Source organism: Micromys minutus (assembly GCF_963924665.1).
Source record: "Micromys minutus genome assembly, chromosome: 1".
NCBI classification, from domain to species: domain Eukaryota; kingdom Metazoa; phylum Chordata; class Mammalia; order Rodentia; family Muridae; genus Micromys; species Micromys minutus.
The window spans coordinates 116,153,506-116,170,902 of record NC_137969.1 but is presented as its reverse complement, the minus strand read 5'-3'; the positions used below and the strand labels follow the sequence as shown (position 1 = coordinate 116,170,902).

Sequence of the window (17,397 nt, the reverse complement as noted above, 5' to 3'; positions counted from 1 at the left end):
ATACCACCTGACTTCCAGATGCTTGTCAACTTTCCTCAGGTTCTCATCAAAGGAAAACAATATGAAAAAAATAACGGGAGATACTGAATATATAAAAGGAAAAAGAAAAAGTTCACTTGATGAACCAAGCAGATTTTGCTAACAATGTTTAACAGTGTTTAAGTTAACTCACTTAAATATGCTTGGCCTGTGGGAATTATACTATTAGGAGGTATGGCCTTGTTGAAGTAGGTGTGGCCTTGTTGGAGAAAGTGAGTCACTGTAGGGGTAGAATTTGAGGTCCTATGGTTAAGCGCCAACCAGGGTAGAAGATAGTCTCATCATAGCTGCTTTCAGATCAAGATGTAAAACTCTTAGCTCCTCCAATGCAAAAGAAAATGCCTGTCTGGATGCTGTCATGTTCCTTGCCATGATGATAATGGACTGAACCTCTAAAACTATAAGCCAGCTCTAATTAGACATTTTCCTTTATAAAAGTTGCCATGGTCATGGTGTCTGTTCACAGCAATAAAAGCCCTTACTAAGGTAAATGGGAATTTCAGGTGTTTGGCTAAAGAGAAAAAGCTTCATTTGAAAAAGGAGGAAGTATGTCTTGGAATCAAGTGCTCTTCCCTGATTCATGTGGTTAACAGCAGAACCAGAGCCAGGGCTCTGTCTCCTGACACAGCTACGGGCCCTCTCGTGAAAAACAACCTCCCTGATCTCTTCAGAAAGCAGGGAAAACAGAATTGAATGAAGCCTACTGTGCAAGCAAGAGGAAGGTGTTACCTCCATTCTATAGAGAAACTGAGCATAGACTCCATCTTTGGAGGATTTCTACACCAAGGAACATTTGGCCATAACCGGAGACATTCTTCAATGTTTCAGCTGACATGTCATGGCAGGCTCATAAATTTTTAATAGAGGCTCAGGGATGCTTCTGGACAACTTATTGCACACACCATCAGTACAGCAGCCATCCGAGCACAGATACACTGTACTACAAAGATTTTTTTATCTGAAAGTTTTACACTTAAAAGCCAAACTCATACTATTTGTTGTTTGAAAGCTTGTTATCACCTGTGTTCCTTTAGCCTCACACATAGCCAGTTTCCTGCAATCTCCTTGCCAAGCTATCTACCATGACCACAGAAAGCCATTTTGTCTTTGGGGCTCTAGTCGTGTGCTCCTGTGCTATATTCATGCTTGCTTAATTTTTTCAGATGCCCAGACAGAGCTGATCTGCCCCTCCCATGGCTTCTAGGAACAGCTGCATCAGGAAGGTTCTGCCTGCAATGACTCTACTTTGTATAAACTGGAATTTATGCATTCTCTGTGTGGTCCTCTGGAAGGGCTTGCAGGCCATATGCATCTCTTGGAACCCATGCATCATCTGTGTGGTCCTCCAGTAATGTTTTCAAATATCATGCACCTCTGTTTTAGTGCACCTGTCCAGTGGCAGGGACAATGGGCATAGAACCTACCCAGGGCTTGGGGTCAGCTCAGAAGGACAACATGGCCATGTAACTGTGAAGTCTAATTTTGGCTGGATTCATCCAGCTTCAAATCTGCTCTTGCTGTAGTTTCCAAATGAACATTTTTACATTTTAAGGTAAATCTTAAACAGGAAAATTAGAAGGTTTACCTCCTTTATACATATCTTCATTCTTTACTTATCTGTATGCTTAAATTCCACTGTATTTCCAGTGATCATGTAGGATCTGTCTATATGATCAGAAAATAGTTGTTTTGCTATGTGTCACCATTTCAGTAAGTTTTGGAGGCTCAGTGTTTTAGCTTTAAAACTCACTGCTGCTGAACAGATATTGGAAAGACTCACAAAAGCTATTCTGAGGATTAAAGGGGATAACAGAGGTGAGGGGAGTTTTTCAACTATTGAGCTTTCTGTACTGTGAACAGTGGCATGGGAAAATAAGGGGAAGTGGAGATATCATTTCAAATTGCTCAGAGCAGTACCTCTGTCCTGTAACACTCAAGGTCACCCCTTCCAGAAAGCAAACCAACACCTAAGCTCACTATTCTCTATGCAGATTTTATTTCTCTGGTTTCAGGCTGTGTAACTGTGATGATCATTTTCCAAATTGGAACTTAGATAGAGGCTCTCTAGAGCTGATGACATTTTGAGGCAATTTAAATTGGTGTTATGCCTGGTCAGAGGCAGTCACAGTGTGGGTTAGATTGTCTCATTTTGCTTTCCTTCTATGCTGCTTTGGATTGGCCTGTGATTTCCGAATTTGGTGGAAGCACACACAAGGAGCACATAAGCTCAGGTTGAAGACCTTGTCATTTTAGGATGCTTAAGAGAAAGACAGTTCATATCTCATCACTCCTCCATATTGCTTCTCCCTTTACAGCGACATATTGTGGTTGCTTCTAAGGGGAACAAAATATAATTAAAAATTAAGGAAAAATAAAAGAAAGGTGGCTTCTTTTTCATGTAGAAAACACAATGAACAGATGCAGGTCTAATTGTACAAGGAGATTCCCAAAGGCTTTAGGAAAAATCCTCTTTTTATCATGCCATACAAATATCAGAAAACAAACCTGCTTATTTATTTTATGTATTCAAATGGACAGGCTTATTATTTGTGGGGTCAGGGCTTGAGCACCCTTTCACTAGGTCTCACATGTGTTTAGGGCTTGAGCACCCTTTCACTAGGTCTCACATGTGTTTAGGAAACCCTCTAAATTCTTACCACTGAGTTGTGCCTCCTGCAGCCCCAAGCTGTCCCTAGATGTTAACTTTTGTTTTCATTATGTAAGATCCAGTACATCTTAAATTTTCGTGTAACTTAGTTCTTAATAAAATCAGAATCACTATTTTTAGCACTTACCCACAATATACATGTTATATCTTCCCTGGCCTTGTAATTATGTGTCAACAAAACTGATTTTATTTGGCTCAAAAGATGCACAAAACAAGACTGAAGATAAAATTCTTCCAGAGAGAATCTTTCTTTCTTTCTTTCTTTCTTTCTTTCTTTCTTTCTTTCTTTTTTTTTTTTCTTTTTTTTTCTTTTTCTTTTTGGATGATGTAAGGGCATTGGCAATATAACCGTGTTCTACATTCAGTCTTCTTATGAAATAAGTGTAGCCTACTGTAACTGAGTTAATACTGTGCTTCTGGATCAGATGGGACACTGATTTATGCTCCAGTGATTTTCTGAATGCTAGGAATACAGTACAGCTTAGGACCAGGTAGTCATTTAGTTAACTTCCTATCCTAATCCTACCCATCTTAGCCATGGGCTTCTAGCTCCTCTTTCACTGTTCCATAAGGGGACTGCTGCACTCTTGTAGATGTTTGGGGATCCCCTACAGTGAATCGTGTGAAAGGGAGAATGCACTGACAGATGGAGTTTGTGGACCTAGGTACTGGCAAAAGCGTTATCACCGACAGAGCTTCCCCATCCTGTTTTCTTGTTTGTGAAAATGGTTGTGCAGCCCAAAAGAGATCTAACATGCTTTATCAAATGGCCCCACTACATCAGGTTGCAGTGGCAAAGAGCCATTCCCTATAAGCAGCTCAAAGTACCTCCTGCCTTTAGCTATTTCACTCAGGCCCTGGACAGGCAAACAGCTACTCTGTAGGTTGAGGTCAGAAGATACATTATTGGACAGTAGAGAGTGGGGTGGGAACAAAGTTTTGGTAAGGTAGAAGAGAGGAGATTCAAGAGGGCAACATGGAAGCAGATGTAGATGTTTCTCTCAGCACATCTCTATATGGATACAGGTTGTTTTGAATATTTTATAAGAGATGGAATTGTACAGAATGGTTTGACTTATCTAGGTAGGCAAATTTTATCATACCAATTGGATCAGAGTATTTAGATGTGTCCTTTGATGTGATGACTTAATTGAATTCAAAAGAGTTGGGACTCAGAAAGCCCACCACTCCACCAGGGAAAAGTGAGTGAAAATAACACTCTGGGATGGTTGTGGGCCACCTGATCAAAAGCAGCAAGGGCAGGCAGAGTAGACTGCCTGGGTCAAAAGAAGATGGGGTCTATGAGTACTTGGGGGTGGCATGGAGTCACTGAAATAAATTTACTCCATAGTACCATGTGACCCTACTGGTGCGGACACTAGCACGGGATAAAGGGTTACTATATTTAATATTTGCTGCAACACTTACTCGACTGCGTAAGCTTGCCCACAAATACAGGCCAGAGACAAAGCAAGAGAAGAAGCAAAAGCTACTGTCTCGTGCTGAGAAGAAAGCTGCTGGCAAAGGGGACATTCCAACCAAGAGACCACCTGTAATCAGAGTAGGAGTCAATATTGTCACCACCTTGGTGGAGAATAAGCAATTTTAGCAGGCAGTGATGCCCATAATGTGTCCCCAACTGAGCTGGTGGTTTTCCTGCCTGCCATGTGTTGAAAGATATGGTGCTTTACTGCATCATCAAGGGAAAGGCCAGACTGGGGCGCCTGGTTCACAGGAAGACATGCACCATGCACCGCTATTGCCCTCACACAGTTTAACTCAGAAGACAAGGGTGCTCTGGCTAAGCTGGTGGAAGTTATTAGGACCAATTATAATGACATGATGAGATCCATTGCCATTGGGAGGTAACATCCTGGGACCTAAGTCTGTGGCTTGCATTGTCAAGCTGGAAAAGGCAAAGGCTAAAGAACCACTAAACTGGGTTAAATGTACACTATGTTTTGTGTACATGAATATAATTACAAAATTATCTTCCCCCCAAAAAAAGAGAGAAATGATGAAAATGATCAACAGCCATTGACTTATCTTAAAATATTTCTGGGGAGAACCAACACCCACTTCCTAAGAGGTAAAGCTTTGCAGTGTGGTCCCATTTCAAAGAAACTAGCATTTATTTCTTTATAAAAGATTCATTTTTATTATTTTTTATATGTGTTAGGGTGCTGTATACATCAGTACAGGTGCTCTTGAGGTCTAAGGGAGGGCATCAGATCTCCCAGAGCTCAAGTTACAGACACTTGTAGGCTCCCCGATGTGGGTGCTAGAAATTGAATTCGGTTCCTCTGTACATACTCTATACTGAATCATCTCTCCAGCCCTAGCCACAAAAAGTCATGTCTTAGTGGTCTTCTTTGTTTGACTGATTGATCATTTGGTTACAGTCATTAGCATTTTGTATGGTCATTTCTTAATTGCCAGATAAAAGATCCTTAGCTGCTCAGGGACTGGCAAGATTGTTCAGTGGGTAAAGGCACCTGGCACCAAGCCTGACAACCTGAGTTCAATCCCCTGGACACAAGATGGAAGAGAAGAACTGAGCCCCATAAATTCATACACAGGCATGACCCCCCACACAAAATACATAAAATATGATAAAAGGATATTTAGCCGTTTAATGATATCTAATTTCCTGTGTGAATCAGATCCACACACAGCTTTGAGTGAAATTTTTTATTTGTAGCATATGAAAAAGGAAGAGAATTCAAGAACAGCAGGCACCCTGAACTCAAACCTAATGCATAAACATTAAGTCACTATTTATGCCAATATCATTCTATGAATTAACTATTCTGACACCAATGGCCTACACAGTAGATTTAGTCATCAGCACGGCCACTTACCATTGCTGATCCAACTCGGCTGACTTTGATGGGGTTTCCTCTGCCAGAAAGGTCCATCTCAGCTTTGTCCATCACATACAAGCAAGCATCCAGGATGCCATCTTCAAACTGGAAGATAACAATGAGAGCTCCACTCAACAAGACAAAGTGAGCTGTGTGCAAAGATAAGAACCACCACAGCCTGCTGCCTAGAAATGTGGAGGGGCCACCCATAACCTTTAGCAAGAAGTAGTGAAGAAAATGAAAGAATGCATACCTTCTTCTTCTTTTTAAACTTTTCAGTAAAATAAAAGTGAGCCCAAAGGCAAGCCAGAAATCTGAAGAGAACCAATAGAGAGCTAATGTGCTCAAAAAACATACCCTGACACAAGAGTCTTTAAGACAATGTACAAGTTCATTAAGATCCTTTCAACAGATGGGTGCATGGCCCAGAGCACAATGATTTCCCAAAGTCACTTGGAAGTCTTAGGATTTCCAAAGCAACACAAGTTTCTATTTTCTCTCATATTATTATCATCATCATCATTATTATTATTGTTGTTGTTGTTGTTGTTGTTGTTGTTGTTATTGTTGTTGTTATTTTAAAGATGACTGTCTGTTTGCTAATGTGAGACTGTAAGAAAGGATGTGAATTTGGATGGGTGAGGAGAAGAGAGCTGGAAAGAGTTGAGAGAGAGGAAACCACAATCAGAATTCATCACATAAAGAAAAAAAACTATTGTCAACTTAAAAATAAAAAACTGTAAATGATTGCCTGATGTGCCACAGGAAGGACCTCCAAGCTCTTTTTCTTGCCTGAAAAACAGGAGGAGACCTCATGTGGTCAAAGTCCTTGATACCCTGATTTGAGACAAGGTGATTTATATAGCCTGGAAGGGCAGGCATCTTAGAGAAGCATTTTAGTACATGGTGGAGGGTAAGGGTGGGGCTAAGAGCGAGTTAGATTTTCTTGGAAAGACACACCTCTCATGGGTGCTTCTACAATCTTCTTAAAACAGGACAAAAGTCAAAATTTTTAAAATGAAAGCATGAGGACATTTTAGTTCCATTGTACTATAAATATAATAGAAGATTCCCTTCAGTGTAGAAACACTGGGTATTATCCACCCAAGTACAATGGCAGAAACTACAATCTTAATGGCTAATTACTATCTAATTGTTCATTAAATCTAGCTAGAGTGCTGAAGATGATGTATCCTAGAGATCTGGGCTATACAATATTATATGTAATTTAGACATACAATTAATTCCATGGATATATACATAACCATTATTTGGGTCATACTGAACAGCCTATCTCAGTTGAGTCAGCCAGTAACCACAACATTAATGACACCATCACAGAAATTATTGTTTCCCATCATCTCTGCAAACAATGAGTTTGCCGTGTTATTTGGTCAGAATGATCTGAGTTGATGGCCTTGTTGAATAATGACACAGAGCCCTTGCTTACTCAGTCACACTTGGCCAAACATAACCTGGCTGTGCCAGGATGCCATCCTAATTCTTCTTGATTCCTTTTTGATGACATTCCCCTTCACTAGCTACCTATACCGCATCACACTGGGATCATAAATGGCCTCACACCTGGTGTGGTTTGGAAATGGCTCAGGTCTTCAGGAGACTGACATTGAGTTGGTCGAACCTTTAGGAGTGGTTGACATGAGGTACTGAAGTTACAGGAGCTCCGACTGCCTTGAGAAGGGAGGAACACAGTCTCCAGGAGTGAACTGCTTCTCTCCAGAGCTGTTGGTGTACAAGGATAGTCTGTAGGCCTGGCCTGTTATGTGCATGGTTAGTTCTCCCTTTCTTTCTCCAGTAAATTGTAATGATATTAAGGGAATCTTTGCAGAAGTTGACCAAATGAAACTGTCCAATTTGAGACTTTCAACTTCCAAAACAATGAGATGGATAAACCTTTCTTTTATCAAAAATCTAGCTTCAGTTTTTCTTTTGTACAACTGAAAAAACAAAGGCAGCACCTAAAGGCTAGTTCATGGAGACTCGTGGCAAGGGAAACAGACAATCAATAACAAAATTTGTGTGTCACTTAGACAGAGGTAGGGTGGTGTCCAGAGGACCAGGCATGAATTAAAAGACAAATCGACTAACACAGACTATATTTTGACAGGACATCAGAGATGCAGATGGGCAAGCCCGAATATTGAATGTAATCATTAGGAGTCAAGGCGAAGCTCGTCACCAAACTGTGGATGGGGGTGAGAGGTCCTGATGATTGACAATTATTTTGTTTGAGGGACACAGGTAGATTTCATATGGACCTCAGGATCCATGACAATATTATGGGACCTGCTGTAGTCAGATACCAATAAGTGTCTCCCCGGACACTCAGAGCAGCAATGCTCAGTTCCTGGCATTCCTGCCAGACTCCTCTGAGGGATAAAATACTCATTCCTTTCCTGTTGATAGTAACTAATGTCGGGATCACAAGACATGTATGTGTCTGTGGAAACAGGGCAAAGCTTCATTTAAACCAGTGCAAAAAATACTAAGTTGAAATGGTTCAAATTATAATATCTTAAGGAATTACTGTTAACCACTTTTACAACTTGAATACAGAATGTAATTCTTAGGAGCCAAGGTGAACTGATTTCAACTGCTGGGAACATCTCTGGTATTTTCTGAAAAAAAATCTAGGTGACATCATTGGAATATTGTTTCTTTAACGCCAATTTTAATAGACTCATTCACACTTTGAAATATATATTGCTTTTCTTTTCTCTTTTTAAAGTCTCTTTCCTTACATTTTTTTCTTATGTACTGGTGTGTGTGTGTGTGTGTGTGTGTGTGTGTGTGTGTGTGTGTGTGTGTGTGAACAGAGTGTGTGTGGAAGAACAGCACGTGTACTGTGGTGCCTATGTAGGTTTAGGGAACTTTTGGGGGTATCATCTTCCTTGTGAGGTCCTGTACTGAACTCAGGCTGTTAAGTTCAGTGGTGAGTGTCTTTACTCACTGAGCCATATTACTGGACCCTGATACATTTTTTTAAGTATTACTTTAAATTTGGCACATCTTCTGCTATATTCTTTTCATTAAAGATATCTCTATAAGCAAAAAAATAAAAAATAAAAGAAAACCTTTCAGCCTATTTCAGGTTGAGTAATGAGACTTCATGGTTTCTAAGATGCCAAAGTATAGCTCAGTGACTGCCTTGTTATCTGTAGTCTCCCCATCTCTGGGACATTTGTAATAAGAGGAAGATCGGTGGCTCCAGCTGATAAATTATGCAGTTGTCTCTCTAAGTTCTCACTTCCATGCACTCTGTCTTGGAGTCTCAGATCCTGGAAAGCAGGAAATTATGCTTTTCTAATATCGATGCTTGGCACCCGGCAGTAATAAATGTGACAAAGAATATTAAGGAAAAATGACCTTGACAGTAACAAATTTTAAATGGCTCACCTGGCCATAGCTCCAGCTTCTGCTCTTGATGTCATTGAAGTCCCCATAAAATATCACTCCGATGTCATTCAGGACGTACTCTTCCCTTTCTTTCTCATCATCCAGATACACAGCATCCTCTGCATCAGGATGGGAACACAGTGACCTTTAACCAACCACTGTTTCCAAACCCCTGCTCAACATTACTAGACTGAGAGTCAATATACCCAGAGAAAAGATAAGTGTTCTGTTTCTCAAGGCATAGCTCATTCCCCAATATTTTTAGCCACAGTGAACATAATCAGTACCAAAGATCAGTCTGTAAATGAGGACATTTGTCAGCAAAATGCTGACAAACTCTGGCTTTGGATGTCTTGAAGCACAATTAAATTGACAAGTCTCGTTAAACATTCTATGATGCAGGTGCTCCATGGACTCAAAATCAGATTCTGTGGTGGTACTCAGGCAAATTTCCAACCTACTGAAGTTAAAAGTAGCTCAGCTGGAAAGGATGTTTGAAATAAATCTGGGACATGTTGGAGTGTGCAAGCATCATTTGCTGTCCCTCAGTGTGGTCCACTGGTTTGAAGGAGGAGGAAGGCTGTCAGTTAATCTCTTAATGAAAAGTCCTTGTGGATGCATTGGTAGGTGTGTGAGCCCAACAAGCCTGCTCAGTTAGCTTCAGCCATTGCAAGGCCTTTCTGGTGGCTCTAATCTCAAGGTCTTGCTCCCACCTACTTCACTAACTGTCTGATACATGTTCCCAGGCTTAGAAAAGCATCTTCCACACTGGCAGAAGCATTCTGGTGTAGATGATATTCAAGTAAACTTGCATTAACTGAAACAGGGTCAATCCTGTCTGATTGAGGGGAAGGTTTATTATGTCTTTCTGCTCTTCTTCCATTTGTATATTTAGGCTTTAAAATTATGTCCTCTTTATTCTTCAGTCCCTTAAAAAATCTCTATCTTGTGTAGTAATGCTCAACTCTGGCTGAACATTATAATCACTTGGAAATTTTTACCAATTAAATTCTCAAAGGATAAATAAAGTTCCTTATTTGATGTTAAGACTTGGATTTTAAGTGTGCTCTAAAGGCCTATGTGCTACCAGCTTAGTCTGTGGCCTGTGGCAGTATCAGGAGATGGTGACGTGTTTAGGAGTCAGGGGTTTAAGGAAAGAAGTGGGGTCACTGAGAATGTGCATTTGAATGGGGGTTTGAACCCTGATCCATTTCTCTCTCTTTTCATTTTCTGGCCACGTGTTTCTTCACCACACACTTTTGCCACAATGTTCTACCTCACCACAGCCTGAAGGCAATGGTCCAAGTGACCATGAACTAAAACATCTCAAAGCATAAGCCAATAAGAAACCTTTCTTTTTTAAAATTGAGTTTGTCTTGGGCATTTTCTTTTCTGCATTGCAAACTGGTTAATATGCCCATGCAGTACTCTGCATCAATTAAGTCTGAACCCCAGGGTGGGATCAGGAGTTTGTTTTGTTTCTTAGCTTCCCACAGTGATTCTCATAGCAACCAAAGTCATACCCCATCACTCCTCCAAGAATGGCTGAAAGAAAAGCAACATCAGTATCCTTGGTGGCCTGAGATGAATACCAGTCCTCTATCTCTTTGTGTCCCCTTCCACACCCCTTAGTCTCAGAGAGTCAGAGTCTGCATGACAAGTAATGGGATCATGGAGGAATGACAAACACATGTCTGACAGGTCTGCTTGGTCCCCATCCTACCCTCTCCTGACATCTTTGACCAAACCTTTGGAAATTCCTACAAGTAGTCTCCAGCAATTTCTTATAGCCTTTCTTCCCAGTCTTTGCCTCTTGCTTCTTATTTTAATGGTTTCATGTACACACACACACACACACACACACACACATACACACACACACTCACACATACTCACACACATACACACTCACACATTCACACACATACACATATGTCCACACACACTCACACACATACACGTACGCACATTCATACACACATACTCACAAACTCACACACACATACTCACACACTCACACACACATACAAACACATGCACACACACACAGACACACACATGCACACACACACAAACACACACACACACTCACTCCACGATTGTTTTCTCACCATACAGTCCCCATCTCTTGTGATCTTCCTGCCTTTACCATCATAATAGCTCTATAGCTGTGCACTATAGCACTCAGTTCTGCCTGATCATCTTTATGTAAATCAAAGCAATATATTATAAAAACCACAAAGGAAATACATTATATTTACTTGTACACTTAAAACACTTTTGTATTTTTATATATTATAAAATTTAAAGTATGTGACAAATTAGACAAATACTTACAAAGTAACTGTTACTTATTTATAAGTATTGGCAAAAATTTACCTGTATGGAAAGAATCCTGGTAAATTGAATAAGACTTCCCAAAATACACAAAACAAATTTAATAAATGAGAGCCAGTCCATAAAGGAAGAATTACAAATGGAAGGTAAATAATTTATCAAATAGTAATCTAACACTGTAAAATAATAAAAGTGACATTTATAAATAAATATATGTATAATAGTAGATTTATAACGTAAAAGACCCAGTATCAGCTAATATGTGACATATTGCTAATCTACTGATAAGATTATAGTTACAATATTTAAAAACAACAATTTGGCAACTGTTTCATTAGTAGCAATCTAGCTTCAGTATAGAGCTTGGATCCATTTATCCAGTAAAAATAATTTAAAGGTGCATCAAAAATATTTAGAAAAAATACAAAAATCCTGAAATGTTCTCCAATTTTCCAATATAAGAAACATTTTGACCATTAAAATATACTTGAAAAAAATCTTTAATGGTAAAAGGAAGTATGTCTGTAACAAAGCAAACTTAGATGTAGAAACTAATCAAACTTAAAATATGTTCAGTCAAGTATGAAAACCTGGATTCATATACTTCTGTTATTACTACATATTACTTTAAAAGACTAAATATGTGTATGTATATATGTACACCAAATGAAAATCATTGGGGAATGCATAAAGAATACCATAACCCTATCAAGAAGAACTGAGAAATTCTTGGATAAGAAAGTTCAAAAACAAAATAAATATGAGAAAAGGTATAATGGTTTGAAAGAAATGGCCCATAAGCTCATGTTTGAATGTTTGGTTCCCAGTCAGTGGAACTGTTTGGGAAGAATTATGAGGTGTGGTCTTGTTAGAGGGTTTGTAACTGGAAGTGGACTTTGAGGTTTAATAAGCCCAGGCTAGAGCCTATATTTTCATCTATCTATCTATTTATCTATCTATCTATCTATCTATCTATCTATCTATCTATCATCTATCTAACTATCTGTGCCTGCTGCCTATAGATCAGGATATAAAGCCCTCAGGTAATACTCTAACATCATGTCTGTCTGCTTCCCACCATGACAATCATACACCAACCCTCTAAGACTGTAAATAAGTTACAGTTAAATGCTTTCTTTTTATTAGCCTTGTTTTGGTCATTGTGTCTTCTCAGAGCAATAGAACTCTGAGAATAAGTAATAGTAACTAGTACAAGAGGCAAAATAAATTGCTATATAAAAGAACAATTTATTATAACATTGGGTGAAGAAACATCAGAGTAGGCTGAAACTCTCTTTCCTGAAATCATCCAAGATCCCAGAGGCAGAAAAAACAAAAGTCATTGTTAAAGAATAGAAGACTTCAGATATTTCATAATTAATATTGATTTTTATGTACATTTGCCATCTTCATAAAGTGCTAGGAAACAGCTTACTAATTTGAACACAGAGAATTCAGGAAATACTGAGAAACTAACATGCTAATACAATAGGGATGATAGAGTTTATATATGTATATCTATATATATATGGCTATTTATAATTCTCAATAAAATTATAGGAGTAAGATGGTATCATTAACCTAAAGAAGAGAACTTTATAATGGATTATTAATGCAATAAAATCATATTCTATTGATTAATCTAAACATCCATATCTATTGATTGAATACATGCTTGGCATGAGTTAGGAAGTATATTTACACCACCAAGAAAACATCCAAATGTTTGAGACTAAATTCTATCTAATGTTTAGATATAAGTAACTACTTATCAGAAAACTCCAAGGGAGTTCCAAGCAGTATTCTGTGACTAAGACCATAGTATGGGCTTCATGGCAATGCTAGTTCAGAAATGAGTTTGTGGTAAAGAAAATAAATAAATAAAGATGATTGTTGAAGACACACCAAAAAGTTCAAATTATATGCACTGTTTAGAACAACAAAAAAGCCTCTAAAGCAAATTTTAGATTGGTAAAATTTGGGTAAGGACTGGACAACCAAGAACTCTTGTTTATTGTATTATTGTAATTATATAGTCATATAACAGTCAATACCAGGAACACATTCTGAGAGATGTTAATTATCCATCTTTATTATTTTCTGAACATCATAAAGTGTTTTTATGGAAACTAAAACAGTTATGATGTCACTAGGATATAACATTATGGGTTTACTATGGTATATTAAGTTGGTCATTGGAAGACATGCAATTGTGTGCCACATGACTGTATGTGTGCACACAGATACACCTATATCTGTGTATGCCAAGGTTGTTATTAAGTCTGGGAGCTATGTGAATGGATTTCATTGTACTAGTTTTTTTTTTTTTTTTTTTTTTTTTTGCTTTTGAGTTTGTTTGAAAAATTTTTATAATTAAAAAGTAAGCTTTCCCAATGGGCGTGAAAGAAAAATTAAATAAATGAAAACAATCAAAAGGTTCTAATTAGGTGTAAAATGTCAAAAGATTTAAATTCATCAATAAAATCAAAAGGAACTCAACCAACATGCCACTCAGACATTAAAATCCTGAATGTTAATTCAAAAATGAGACTGAAACAAAGAATTTGGAAAAAAATGTTGGAGTAAAATGTTTATTATTTAAGTAAAGAGAAGGTTGAAGATTTCTTCTGTCTTTGGTTAACTTTGGTTTATGGAGATTCAGCAGAAATGCAACAAGAAGGTCATTGCTTGTACTTGTTCCAGAGCCATGTGACCTTATACCTTTGTTGTTTTCTTTAGAGAAATGTACTCTAGCAAACCTGCTAGCCAACAATGAGTCTTCACAACTGTACAAGAAGAGGAGAATCTTTCATGGGAAGGAAAACTAACTGGTCTAGAGGCCTCATCTAGACAAGCCTAATACCAAGACCTTGAGAACAAATTGTCATCTCTGCCTGCCACCAGGTTTTCTGGTTCTAACTCACAGAGTCTTATTGTGAATGCAACCAACTGGAGCAGGGTAATAATGAAAACTAATGTTGGCATGGCAACATATAAAACTTAGGTGTGAATTAGATCTAAATATATGGAAGATGATTGACCTGATCACTACATGGTGTTGTGACTACTGCTTGTCCACATGGGAAAGAAGTTTCTGTGACATCTTATTCATGTGACATGAAAGCATATTGATAGGCTTAAGATCTGAATGTCTCTCTTTCTATCAATTCTTAGCTTATTCAACATGTTCCAGATAATACCACATACAGAAGCGAACCCCATATTAAGTGTATGCCAAGTTGCTCAACTTCCCTAATAATCACAGAGATGCAAGCTAAAATAGCAGTAAAATAATTATGATTTCCTACTGTATTGTCAAACTTTAAAGGAAATGGTAACACCTGATAACAATAATGGTAAGAAGAAAAAGGTATTATCCCATATAGTATCTGTACTATAAGACATGATGCCTTTTATTATGGGGTTGCTCATATTTTAAAATCTCTCTCTTCCCCCACCTCTGTCTGTCTGTCTGTCTGTCTGTCTGTCTGTCTCTCTCTCTCTCTCTCTCTCTCTCTCTCTCTCTCTCTCTCTCTCTCTCTGTGTGTGTGTGTGTGTGTGTGTGTGTGTGTGTGTGAAGGGGGAGGCCTTCAGAGCTGGAGGTGGAGGCAATGAGCTCCCATTGGGAGCTTAGAACTAAATTCATGTCCTCTTCAAGAACAGTATGTTCTCTTAATCACTAAGACATCTCTCTAACACCAATACAATAGCTTTGCAAAGGAGTAATTTGGTAGTATCCATGCAAATTTTAAATGTGAACTTACCACTAAGCAATGCTGTTTTAATGTTTGACGATACAGTGGGAAATTGGTTTTCTGTAAAATTTTTATTATCAGAAACAAAGCGATTCTGAAAACATTTGTATTTAAGTGAAACTAAATCCAATCTATTTATTAAAATAAATTTATTTTATTTATTATTTATTAAAATAATCTATTTACTAAAGTAAACACAATATATTAAGTGGTTGGAGATGGGGTCTTTCTGTGTAGTCTGGGTGATATTGAACTCAGTATCCTACTGCATAGTCTCTCAAGTACTGACATTCCAGGCCTACATAACCCTGCTAATCTTGGATTGCTAATTTCTAAATTTGGATATATCAATTTCTCTTTAAGAGCAATAAGGCTTCAGTTATCAATGTCTTCATGTCCTTATTATCGGTCACATGACTAGAACTTAAGTTTACTTGTGTCATTTCTAGAACAAGCTGGACTAAGCTTTGATTTCTTACTTTTCAGTGGTGTTGGAGGAACATTTTTCTACTTCTTGAAGATGGCCCTTCCTCACTGCAAATTTCATCATTTACTTAAAAAATATATATTTAGTATATGCAACAAACTTTCAAGATTCTATATAACCCCAGCATTCAGGAGGCTGAGACAGGAGGGTTGTTCATTTGAGACTAAGATTGGGTCACATATGGGACTACCCCTTCCAAAACGCACAAAGAAACTACCAACCCTACCCCAACTAACTCACTGAAACTCATGAGGATTATTAGTACAACGAGAAAGATACTGCACAGATCCATTTTCACACAGACGCTCAGCACTATGGTAAGGAGGGTCCACTCATGCCGCAGGAAGTGAGTAAATGCCTGTTGCAGATTTGAGAGAGAAAGACAATGTCTTTAGCTTAGACTGCAAGAGAGGTCCAAGAAAATAAGACTTTACCATTGTGCTGTGAGTTACTATTGAAGGGATATTATAAATCTGAGATCTGTAAACAGGCAGAGTTCTATGATCCACACCAGGATACCCTGACTTAAATCTTACCTCAAACCAGGCAGGCATAACCATGAATCACCAACAAGGCAAGCAATGGGAAACCCCCATTTTAATTTTAAATTTATTTATGATTTTAAAAGAAGATTAAAGGTAGAAGGCTGCACTTTATATCCCCCGTTTTATTCAGTTCTGTCCCTTTAAAATACTGCTGTTCAAAATGAATAATAAAAAAAGGTATATCACTATGGAAACTCTCCAAACTCAATAATTTAGAAAGGATATTAAAAATAGAAAAGTATAATCATGTTTATATTTAGATATTTGGCTGTAGGTGGTTATTTTTGTTTGTTTTAATATTTGGGGTTGTCTTCAGAAGGGAAGTGAGTTTTATTAGTTCCAAGGGAAATTTGATTTCTGTTTAGCCAAGTGGACACTGTGCATAAGGAAAACAAGCTAACAATTAATCTTTGTTCTAGAAGCCCCATCATTTGGACTGCTTGATGTCTGGTGTGCATGTGTAAGGGAGCTTTGGGTGGGGACATAGAGAGTGGAAGTGAGGAGTGGTAGCTAAGAGAATCAAATGTTATCTTGGGTCTACTAAGAACTGGGTTCCAAGTAACCGTTGGCAAAGGACCATCATTGAGATTAAACTTTGGAGGTAAACAGATTATACAGGGAGCCACTGGCAGATGCGACATAGTCTCTCCATTTGTCTTCCCTGACAGATTTGTCGAAGGACACCTCCGAACGCCCTGTAAATACCCACCCTTCCAGGGTGACTAACAATGCACACGTGGCAGCAGTAAAGAATGATGACCTCATTTATTTTACTGTCCCTTTGCTGAGAATTTTGAGGTAGTTAAAAATAAAAGAAAATTGGGCTGCAAAAAATTTAAGACTCACATGGAAGCCTGATTTTTGGCATCCCTTTGGACATTACCACTGGCCTCTCATCCAGAATAAGGAAGACTTTAAGACAGACATATAAGGACAAATGCCAAGCCCATTGATTTTTAGTATCTATATAGCCCCTTTGGGAGAAGAAGGCCATCCATCAGTGCATACACTGAAAAAAAAATCTAGTATTTACACTTTTAAAGTTAAAGTTAAAGCAGGTCCCAGTCTAATACCACTAAGAGTATGGGTTTAGCAAGACAATAGCTGAAGGATCAAAGAAACCATGGTGGTAGAGAGGCATTTCTACCAAGGGTTGGTCTTGCTTCTAATCCTTCAGGAATAACAATGTCTCTAGTCCTTCAAAAAAGCATCAGTCACTCTTTCAGAGAAGGTGTAGATTCACAGGAAGGGTCAGGACACCTTTGGCTGACCTCCCTTTCATTGC

General features: G+C 38.3%; 1 protein-coding gene across 1 annotated transcript in view; it reads right to left on the bottom strand.

The window, feature by feature from the left end:
* The window catches only part of F13A1 (coagulation factor XIII A chain), a 172,159-nt gene that overhangs the window by 96,893 nt on the left and 57,869 nt on the right, over positions 1 to 17,397 (bottom strand). Inside the window, exons 5-6 of the mRNA XM_080920897.1 lie at positions 8,989 to 9,107; positions 5,569 to 5,676 (exon numbers count right to left, since the gene is read on the bottom strand). Coding sequence (XP_080777023.1) covers positions 5,569 to 5,676; positions 8,989 to 9,107 — 227 coding nt within the window. The remainder of the gene's footprint in view (positions 1 to 5,568; positions 5,677 to 8,988; positions 9,108 to 17,397) is intronic.